This window comes from Stegodyphus dumicola, chromosome 10 (genome assembly GCF_044657685.1).
Source record: "Stegodyphus dumicola isolate Sdum_Otavi_A_Nest chromosome 10, ASM4465768v1".
NCBI lineage: Eukaryota > Metazoa > Arthropoda > Arachnida > Araneae > Eresidae > Stegodyphus > Stegodyphus dumicola.
In genome coordinates, this window is record NC_140777.1 from 92,085,597 (window position 1) to 92,097,683 (window position 12,087).

Genomic DNA, 12,087 nt, shown 5'->3' on the forward strand with positions numbered 1-12,087 from the left:
ATCCGAACATAACTGGGGATCAGATGCACTCTTACATGGCATTCATCTTCCCAAATGGAAATGGAATCTTTTAAAGGACAACATCCCAGGTCACAGGGCTCGAATTGTGTTGGAGTAGTCCGAGGAGCATAAGGAGGAACTCCACTTAATATCCTGGGCACCTAACTCGCTGGATCTTAACATGGTATTGGTATCGCATTAGTCTGCGATTAGTGATGTCATAGAGCGGCCGGCAGCTCAAAGTCCAAACACCACTTTGTCATAATGGAATTTTATGGACCATCTCAATCATATTAAAAACAAAATCTCTAAATAACAGCAAATAATGCGGAGAATAAAAGGAATTGGATGGGGCAAAGAAACGAAAATTCAGAAGCTCATTTTGTACCTCAGTCATAAAAAGTTAGCTCTGTATGGAACAGTGATCTGGGCAAATCCAATGTCTGCCCGTAAAATGAAAAAGGTGCAATCAGTTCAGAGACCTTATCTTAATTACACCACATGATAAGGAGTGAAATCGAATGATGCATTATACCAGATTCCCCTCTCTTCATTGTAGCAGAAAAATAATATATAAAAGCAGATGAACTGCACTTAAGACAGAATGGTACCTATAATGGAAAATTCAAAAGAGAATACTATGAACGATATCTTATGCTGAAGAACAATATAACTGTTTGTATTAACAAAGAGCTGTTCAATTACAAAATTCCCACAAAATCTGAACAGATGACTCCAGCCTGGAGAATGCAAAGGGATGTGCGCTAAAAGTATACCTCGAAAGACAGTCCCCCAAAAGAGCAAAATATAGAAAATAGTATATTCCAAACAATTGCGGTAATAGAAATTGCGGAAGCAAGTGCGGTATTAGAAGCCATTAAATACAGTATAGACCACTCCTTTAAAACCTTTCATATAGTATTTCTAGATAGCTTCTCTGCCATGCACACAATAATCTCTCCAACAAATAGATCCCCGATAATCAAAGAAATTCGCAACACTACCTCTAATACAAACAACCAGCATTTCATAATATCAAGCTCATGTCGATTCATGATAAAAGCCTATGTCAGCAACAACTGCAATGAGGAAGTGGTTGACCAAGCAATAGAATCAGCTAGAGGCATTAATGAAAAAAAATCAACCATTTCATGGTCAGGCTGCCACCTTAAGATGCAATTGAAAATTACGTTTAATAAAGCATGGCAGCACTGGTGAGATTCCGCAGGAAGGGTAGACGCACATACGACTTGCATCCAAGAATAAATTCCACTCCAAACGTCATAAGCAAACAAATAACATGGCTGATCTTCGGCCACGGCCTTTTGCCCACGTATTTCTACAAGAGGAATGTCGAAGTTTCAGATCTATGCGTATGTGGGCAGACAGGCGACCCAAAACATTATCTATTCCCATGCAGCTGAGCAGACCAAGACTAGAGCCAGAACCATTACCTCAGATGCGCAATCAATAACAGCTCGATAAGGAAGCGCATAGCCCAAATAATGGATATTCTGGAATCAAGGGGCCTAGAATTGTTTAACACAGAGGGGGTCCCCCCTAAATCAATATGGAAAGGCAAGCTCCTAATGATTATTGTTTGAAAGTTTAACTGAAAAAGTTCACAATAAATTATCAAAGCACTTCAGATCATGCCCAATCTTCATTCAAATGGTATGAAGCACCTAAGTACAACAGAAAGTCAACGAAACAATGTGCGTAAATCACAAATGCTCTATATCATCTCAGCAAGGTGAGGTGTGTAACACAACATATCTGAATAAACCAGAAAACTCGAATTAATAACTCCATCGGTTAAAATACATAATTAGCTGATGAAAAGCTCAACTTTGGCATAAATTCAATCCCAATGGCATCTGCAGGTGAATAGGTATAAAAGAGGAGCTAAGTATATGAATTGTATTTCTAAGCATCGAATGGCCAAATGCGATGAATATGCAATCATAGCGTGTGCAATTAGATAACCACCAGCCCAAGTCCAGAGATGAGATGGGACAACATGTGACATCGTCAGCGGTGCCAGAGCTTGCGATGTTGGTTGAATCAAACAACAGTAGCACCTTGGTGCCAGAATGGGACCATGAGTCTAGGAAAGCGTTGTTATTCTGAACAGCTAGTGTAAAGGACCTTTACATACTTACTAAGGTAAACCACTATGTGGCTCTTGAACTTATACTTGACCTAACGGGAGGTAGAATTCCACCTCTGGGAGGAATTTTATAGTTTCATGGAGAGAGTATGCAATCAGTCTTTTATTTATTTATTTAGTATTTACAGCATTTTCTCCATTTTTTGTTGTTTAAATATCTAAATCTGAGTAAATACATGTATAGTTTTCAAGTTTTGAGAAGAGACGGAATGAACTTCTAGTAGTGGTAAAAAGGTGCTCGGGGGAAAAGAGTTGGGAATCTCTGGTGTAGAACATAAATACTAGCTAGTTTCTTTTAAAAAAATCTTCAACAAAAGTCTAAAGGAAATAAGAATAGGATACATTATTTTACCTCAATTATCATTAATTTAATTTTTGGACGCATTTACTGATTCCACGCTTTAGATGCAGAATACCATTGTAATGCCACAAATTTAAACTCTGCACTTACCTGAATTTTACCCATGACTCCGCAACTGTCCATTCTGCTGGCTACATTCACAGTGTTGCCCCAGATGTCGTACTGCGGTTTCTGGGCTCCCACGACTCCGGCGATGACAGGCCCGTTGTTGATACCTATGGAAAAGAAAATGAAATAATAGTAAAAAAAAAGAAGTAATTACTAACTTAGTCAATATTCTCTTAGAAATTATGAAAGCATCTCTATTCATAATTTCTATATCTTTAAAGAAAGTTGGTATTAATTACTTTTTTTAAAATTTCTCATCTAAAGAGATATAAAAATTATTACTTAAAACTTAATCGGAGGTAATTGGATGACTACGACAAGACATTTAATGTAAATGTGTACAAAGATCTCGTTTCTTTTCCCTTTTAATTATTATTTATACTCTCTTTCTACTATTTTGTAAATTTAATTACTGGCAAATCTTGTTGATACTAAAAAAATGGGGTTCTAATTTCAAAGTCGTACTGACCCTGATTACGTGAATACTTTTATATTTTATAACATATATTTTCCCTTTTCCTCAACTTTGAGCCACTTCTGTTTTCGCATTTTAAGATTTTATAGTAAAACCATATTTGGATTAAAGCTTTTAAGCTTCCTATAAAATCGTATATCGAAGTCCAATCATTTCAAAACTTAAAGATCTGAAAAATTTTTCAGATTTTGCAGAGCACAAAATCTGCTCTGTAAAATAAATTTTCAGTTAAGAGAATGCTCTTTTTTGTGGTTGCAAAATGACCAACACTTTTATTAAATGTTGGTCATTTTAAGGAAAGAGAGCTTCATAACTTAATTTACTGGTTCATTTAATACAGAAAATAACAGTCAGCGGTATATGATAGTGCAGGTAAAAGAGCGGCTACATATGATGCATAGCGTCTTACATGGCTTCAGACTACGGAAAAGAATTCCTGGACAAACCGTTTACAGTTCATAACAGTAACTTCATGTCGTAAGATGAAGGTCAAGTCCGGATAAAAAGTATCCCTAAATGATGCCAAAGGAATCGAATAGTATGGCAGATGTGGAATGAGCTAGATGCAAATTATTATTTGTTTTTGAACACATTTCTTTCAGTAACAAATTAATGTAATCAAATCGGAAATAGAAATAACTTTTCCCTTATTAAATAAGAAATTTAAATTTTCTGAATATTTTGCTCTTTATCAGAATTTTTTTAGAATACTTTTTATTTTCCGGCATTATTGATTATTTTCTCTCGTACCTCTGACAAAAACCGTGAAATTGCAACTCGGGCTTTCCTGATTCAGGCTTTTTGAAAGTAGACATAAATATTGTAGCATTTCAAGAGTTTCCCCCTTCTGCAGGTGTTCTGGATGTGGACATAAAAAATGGTCCATTTCAGCTTCTATTTCTAACTTTTCATTTTAGTTGGTGGGGAAATTAAGGCGCGTAAAAAGCATTTATTTCAACTAGAAAGGAAGATATACTTTGTTTGAATATCATACACTAAGTAAATACTTTGTTAAGCAGATAATCACAAAAAATTAACTCCCTATATTTGGTTTAACATTCTTTTCTATAATGAGTCACATGTTTAAAAGTCTACAAAATAATATATCTATTTTATTAAAGTTTGTTTTGTATCAATGGTTTACTTTTGATATATCAATTATCAAGATTTAGAATTCTGTTTCAAGAAAATAGTACTACCATAATATACTCAAATTTATAGTAATAAAATAAAATAAAATAAAAATAAATAAAATAAAAATCTTGCTTTCTGTAACGGCGAAAAGTCTTATGCCATACATTTGTAAATGAATCACAGTCACGTCACGTGACCTCCTATCAAATGTTTTAGATTTTGCGTTAACCCTGAATGAAAAGGCTGAAATTGGAATCGTTTTTATCCACCCTATCAAAAGAGACTAAAATGGCACAATTAAAAAAAAAGTCTGAAACGGGACGTAATAAACTAAGCCGTCATATACACTGACTACCAATAAAAAAAAGTATTTGGACACCTGTGATAGAAAAGAAAAACTAACTTTATTCAAAATCAATAGTTGGTAGAGCCTCTACGAGAGGTAATTACAGCGTGGATCCTCCGCGGCATACGTTCCACAAGTCTTTGTATGACAGCTAGTGGTATTTTCTTCCACTCGGCTTGGAGAAGACAAAAAAGTTCCTTCACCGATTTTGCACGGGTAGTGCACCCCTGAATTCGGCGACGCAACTCGTCCCAGAAGTTCTCGATAGGGTTCAGGTCTAGACTCTGGAGAGGCCAGTCCATTCGATGAACTCCATTGGCACCATACCAAGCCTTGGTTAACGTCGAAGCATGACAACTGGCATTGTCGTCCTGAAAGTAACAGGGGTACAACCCGTAAAACTGCCACAACGTAGGAAACACATTGTCATCCAAAATAGTGAAGCAGGCATCGGAGTTGAGCTTACCATGAATGGGGACCAAGGGTCCCAGCCCATACCAGGAGAAACACCCCCAGACCATAATTCCACCTCTGCCGAACTTGACTGTTGGCAGAATGCATTCTGGCAGGAGACGTTCTCCAGGTAGACGCCAGACTCACATCCTGCCATCCGAACAGTAAAGGGTGAACCTTGATTCGTCACTCCAAAGAACCCGTTTCCACTGATCTACGGTCCAATTTCGATGTGCTTTGCAGCACATTAACCGAGCAGCGCGGTTGGACTTTGTGATCAAAGGTTTATGGGCAGCAGCAGGACCATGAAAACCAAGCAGATGTGCTTCCTTACGGATGGTATTCTTTGAAACAATACTCCCGGATGCCTGTTGAAACTCCTCGCGGATGACGGCCATCGGTTGGGTGCGGTTATTCTGAATTTCTCTGGACAGCACTCGTCGGTCTCTATCTCCCAGTTTCGTTGGTCTGCCGACTCGGGGCACATTCCGACAACCACATCTCACCTTCCACCTCTTAATCACATAGGCCACTGTCGATTTTGGGTACTTCAGATCGCTAGATATGTCCCTTAAGGATCGGCCACATTTGTGATACCTGATAATTATACTTTTCTCGAAATTAGAGAGCTCCGAACTGCGAGGTATCTTGCATGCGACTAAAGCCGATGCTGTTTCCTACACAATATATGCCGGCGGAGTCCGTCACGTACCTTAGGACCGCAGATATCGTCATTTGCATAGGTGTCCAATACTTATTGGTAGTCAGTGTACCCTCCCCAGGAGCTTGCGTATCACAGATTGAGAACTGCTGCTCTGCAAAATACTTTTCAGTTAAGAGAATGCTCTTTTCTGTACTTGCAAAATGACCAACACTTTTATTAACAAAGTTGAAAATTCTCCTTACCGACTCGGAGTCGAAACCTCTGGAAAGACTCCCGATTAATCTGATCGAGAAGGGCCATCAAAGCGATTGCGAATTCTGTGAGAGCAACCAGATTATGGCCTTGACGAGACTGATCCTAGAAAAGAGAAAAAGAAAACAAATTCTGAATTTGGACACACTTGTCTTGCTACGTGCAAGAGTTATGTTATCGGCAATGTATGAAATCGACATTCTACGGAATAACCAGGCATTTTACATAATGCCGATAACTGGCCGGCAGTTCATGAAAAGATTTACATTTCACACATTTCATAGACATTCTGTACAATGCCAAACCAGCAAAATATGTAATTCATCTCAGATTTGTTTCGAATATTCATATACATAATACATTCATACTGAACTCATACATTTAATACATTTTTTCCATAATTCCATACATCGTTTTCGTTAGGAAGAAAAATATAAACTTTCTTTTGTACAACTTTAATTTTTCCTTACGTACTTTGAAATAAAGTTTTTTAATGGCGCTCTTTGATCATTTTTTCAAAATAATACTTGTATTTTTGAGGAGGGCACATCTTTTAAACAACAGCCTTGTTATTCCATATATACGTCAAACAGAATGTTGTTGCTTTGCCCAATTTTATATTTTAGCTTACCGTGTTGTCTTCTCTTTCGATTCTACAGATATTATACACAATGCCGAGGGAAAGTATATAATAATTGTCATATTTCATGCTTACTTAAAAATGCCAGACATTCTATAAAATGCCTAGGTATTTTATAAAATGTCGGTGTTTCATGCATTGCCGGTACCACGTATGAATCAATCATGAAAACTATAGTTACATTTTGAAACTCGGAATGAAAACCTAAACCGAATGATGGCATTAAACGATGAGAAAAAAATGCCCTTCAATATAGAAACGGAGTTTAACTAATTACAGTGAAAATAATTATTCTGTAATACTTTGATCACTTTAATTTGGCATAGATGCTTTCAGGGAATTTTCTTTTCCGTAAGGGATTTAAAAAAAAATGTTCTTACTCCTGAAGAAAGACCTGCGTCTGACATTTCTTTGTCATTTGGCAAATTTTTAATCTATTTTGAATATTTAATCTAGCTTTTAATCTGTTTATAGTATCTATTCGGAGACTTTACATCGGTTTTTAAAACTTTAACCTATAATATTTTTATCATATCAAATCAATTGTTGATCCACAAGAGAGGTATTTTCCGTGTTTTCTTACATAAATGCGCTAGACTTCATTAAACTAACTTTTTGTTAAATTTTAAATTGCTAATACATGAGTATTTTAGTCATTTAAAACACTTCTGTAACTGGAAGTATATAACTACTGCAAATGACTGCGAAAAGAAAGGTAGGGTAAGGACTTTGGAGTAAGAACAGCGTGTGTGTATTTAAATATACTTTTGGTACTGCCAATTGCAATAAAAAAGGTACGTGCATAACTAGATGTCATAACAGTCCTATAATACAAAATTTCTTTTATTGTTTAATATGAGATACGTAGGTAGATGCATTATGAAGAAATTCATTAAAACGCTATGAATAGGCAGAAGAAAACTACAAACTATGATAGTAATGCAATCAAAATGTAAAATTTTAAACAAACATATACAAGCCGAATGTTAAACGTTTGTGCACCTTGTAGGGTATCGTATGTTAATTAACTAGTTGTTATAATTCCAATCTTTATTATAACTTCTCCTTTTCGTATCCCTCACCAGAATGTAATAAGTTATGAGTATTTCAGCTAAAGTTTTTGGATTTGAGTCGGAGAGTTTTTCTGATGTCGTCTGCGAGTTATCTGGGTAACTCTGATAGTTGAAATTGTTCGGCTCTGCTTTCTCTCACTGTCGATATATTAATTCTGCCGCGAAGGTAAAGTTATTGAGCCAGCTTATAGTAGAGTGTTTAATTGTGTAGTCATACTATAAATATTATACACTAATAATAATTCGTTCAACATTTGATTTAAATCGGACTGTTCCATTTATATGCATCACCCTTTATTGTGGTTACTGTAGCAAAAATGCGTGTCCCAGAGCCAGATTAAGACTTTTAGAGGCCCTGGTTAGTCTACATTTTGGGGTACCCCTTGGATTATCGCCAAGTTGTTGTTTCATTTATGGTAACCTATTTTACGATGTATGTTTTGAAAATCCCATCATGGCGTGATTGGTTGTAATGCGTGATAGCGCTGATTTTAATTGTTGCAAAAAAAATTCTCATGGCTTATTTCTGCGTTGGATGTCGGCAAGGAAGTACGCTGCTTATTTTGAGCTTTACACCGTAAAATGGCTACCGGTGGTAAAATTAACCTGAAGTTTTTGTACAATTTGGAACAAACGGGAAAGAAAGCATTGATTGACTGGTGTGTAAATGAAGGTTTAAATGGCTTCGGTCACCTCTCAGTAAATTACGCAATGACAATTAAGGATCCGGAAACCGGAGCTCATATCAACTCTATCGAAGGTTTGTGGGGTGTAATAAAAAGCGATTTTCGAAAGAAATGGCCCTGACATTCTGGCACTATGGAGAATATTTTTGATTCTTACTTTTGAGAATTTATGTCGCGATGGCGGTATACAGATTCTAGTTAAGATAATTTTAAGCAGTTTTTGGACGCTATTAAGGAATTCTGTGTGACACACACCGAAGACACAGAAATTTCTAAATAAAGTAAGTCAATATTTACTTTTTATACTGCGCAGATTAGATAAAGCGTGTTTACTTGTTTACGTTATTTCTTTGTTGTATTTTAATTTAAAATACGGTTTATCAAGATTATAATTTTTTATGTTTTATTGCATCATGCTTTGGACGTCATTTTACTTGGGAGGGCGTGGCACGTAAACATGAATGGCGCCAAAAAATCGCCAGTTTTCGCCAAGGAAGACCCTGAAATCTATTTTTTCCGAGGCCCTAAGCCAGGGATGGGCAAACATTTTCGGTCGCGGGCTAAAAATCGAAAAAAAAAAAAAAAAAAAAAAAAAAAAGTTTGGCGAGCCAAGATAAATTTTTCTAAAATTTTAAAACAATATACAAGTATTACAATTTAAATATGTTATTGAGATGAATGAAATTGCGATTTAAGTTTTAAAAGTTCCTTATATTGAGGTTCGAAGTGAGATGTACTGATTCTAAGGAACGAGGCTAAATGCTCATCTGTCAGTCTACTTCAGAAATAGTTCTTTCTAAGGTTCATAGTGGAAATCACTCGTTCATATATATAAGATAAAGCAAACATAGTACTGATTTTCTGGGCGTGAGGTATTAAATTTGGGAAATTTACCTTCGATAATGATTTGTAAAACTCTAACATTGGCATATTTAGAAACAACTGCTTGAGATGATTGATTGTTAGATTAGAACTCAGTTAATTCAAGCTGCAAATCTGACCTCACTGCTTCACAATTCACGTTGAAAGGCACTATATATGTTTACGCCACTTTTTTTCTTTTTTCTTCGTTCCTTGTTGACGATAAAATTCCACATTAAAAAATATAAAAGCACAAATTAGGATGTTAAATAAGTTATGAAATGTTAGATTCCTCGCTGTATGTAGACGATTTATATTACGGTGCCGACACTATTGAAGATGCATGTCGATTATTCTCAGATGCGGTTAAGAGTTTTAAAGACGCTAAGATGAAAATGAGAAAATTAAGATCATCCGGTAGATTGAAAGGGGTTATAATGTAGAATTAGCTAAAGAGTCAAACTTTTTAGGCATGATCTAGAACCCTGAAGCAGACAAGATCAAGCTGAATTGCGAGTATTTAGGAAATTTATCTCATGTCAGTGCTAAAGCCACCAAACGGACTATTCTTCAAACAGTGGCCGAAGCTTATTATCCGATTGGTATGTTTCAACCCTTCTTGATGTTAACGAAAATCCTATTACAAAAAACTTGGACATTAGATAAGGACTGGGATGATACCCTTCCATTAGGAATAACTAAGGACTGGAGTCACTGGCAAGCTGAATTAAAAGTGCTCGAGGATTTCTCTCTTCCGAGAAAATATTTTGGTAGTTGTGAAAAATCTAATGTTAGTCTCCATGTATTCGCTGACGCAAGCCTTTAAGTGCACGGCGCAGTAGAAGACTTTAGATACCTTGATTTCAAAAAATAACATTTGCAGCAGTTTCATTGGGAAAGGTCGCGTAGCTCCATTAACACTATGACTCTTCCACGTTTGGAGTTGATGGCTGTTTTAGTAGCCGCCAAATTGTCTATGTATCTGACAAAGCTGTTTTCTGAACTGTGTCATCAAAAGTTTCTTTGGAGAGGATATCCAAATAGCTATCTACTGGATAAAGAGATTAGAATAAACTGAAAGTTTCAGTGGGAAAGTAAACCCTAACTTTTTATTTCGCGGAGAAAGTGCCTTTAACCTTGTGAGAAGTTACCGTTGGTAACAGGGACCTAGCTGGCTCTCTCAACCTGAAAATGTTTGGCCAATAAATCAACAGATAAACATCGATAAGGGGAGAATTCAGAACGAAGAATGGGTGCAAACATCTCTTCAGGTTTCTGTTCAAGTGGTAGAAACTTTACTAGATTTATCCCGATTTAGAAGGTTACTAAAGGTATATCGAATTACGGCTTGTGTTATGCGGTTTATAGACAATATAAAACGAAATTCAGTGAAATTCAAAGGTCAATTTGTTGACCTTTGACCACTGTTGAGATTTCAAGAGCTGAGAACTCTATTGGGTGAAAGTTACACAGCGAAAACACTTTGCGAAAGAGATTCTAGATCCTTCAAGTAGAAAACGCTTAGAAAAGCCATCTTTGATTTGTTCATTTAACCCAGAATTGGATACCCGTGATCTTCTGCGTTTAAAGGGAAGACTTCAATTCTCAGATCTTGCTTTCTCTGAAAAACACTCATGGCTGTTACCTTATGTAGACAGATACAGTGAACTAGTAATCTTAGAGTCGCATACTAAATTGCATCATGCTTGAGTCGAAGCTACCTTAGCTGAAATTAGACTTAAGTTTTGGATCATAAAGGGACGACAATTCCTCAAGTCCACGTTAAAAAAGTGCTTTTTGTGTAAACGATACGAGGTGCGTGCCGATACACAAGAAATCGCTCTTTTACCACCAGATCGTGCTCTGCAATCACTTCCATTTTCTGTAACAGAGCTGGATTATGCTGGCCACTTCTTATTTACAAGTGACAGGTAAGAGCGGATCCGGACACCCAGACAGGTTACTAGGACTATTCAGGTATCGTCCGGAATCCGAAACTGTACAACGCGAGAACTCTTTGGCGCCCCAGAAGCGCGGCGTCAGGAGCTTAATAGCAACTTTTGTTGATACTGTATATTGAAATTTGAGCATTTTAAATATTTAAACATTTTATGCACAATACAATAATTGTATACTGATGCACACACTGCAGCTGTTACATAAATATTTATACACTAATGATTAGACATTACCGTGGTGCATTTTATGCGCACCTGGGCTTAAGGGGACAGTGGACGATGATTTTAGCAAAAATCGACCAAAAATTGAAAAATGAAAATTTGATGTGATAATATTCTTCGGTTTTAACTCTATCGTCTACCAAAAACCGCTTTTATGTAAAATTATTTTTAAAGAAGCTATAATCGTTTGAATAGGCTTGTTTACCTTTTTTATGACATTTAAAGGGACATTTAAATGTCAATAAAAAGGTAAACAAACATTTGAGAAACATTATTTTAATTTCCGCGACAATATTTTTACTGTTAGTAAGATATAAATGTGTAAGGTTATGAAGACTGCAATTTATGCAAGTTAGTTTCACGGATGAGTTACCCATACATTATAAAATACCCAACAGATGTCATATCTTTTTTTTTTTTTTTTTTTTTTTTGGAAAGTGTAGCTTTGCTAAAAATATGAAACCTAAATCTCATTCAATGATGAAAAATAAATCAACAGTAAATGTTTTATCCAAAATATTGCCAGTGTACGAATGACTAGCCAATAATCAGCTTTTAGCATGATCCATATCTGAAAAAATACAAAACACTAACGAGAGTTCACATAGCAACATTTGGAAGAACTACCCGAAGGAAACATTTGTATTGAAAACAGACTCAAAATAGCTGTTATCACAGCAATTA

The 12,087-nt window shown here is 36.1% G+C and overlaps 1 protein-coding gene across 1 annotated transcript in view; it reads right to left on the minus strand.

The window, feature by feature from the left end:
• Nucleotides 1–12,087, minus strand: part of Ac76E (adenylate cyclase type 2 Ac76E) — a 618,104-nt gene that overhangs the window by 19,021 nt on the left and 586,996 nt on the right. Inside the window, exons 21-22 of the mRNA XM_085825247.1 lie at nucleotides 5,954–6,068; nucleotides 2,622–2,746 (exon numbers count right to left, since the gene is read on the minus strand). Coding sequence (XP_085681373.1) covers nucleotides 2,622–2,746; nucleotides 5,954–6,068 — 240 coding nt within the window. The remainder of the gene's footprint in view (nucleotides 1–2,621; nucleotides 2,747–5,953; nucleotides 6,069–12,087) is intronic.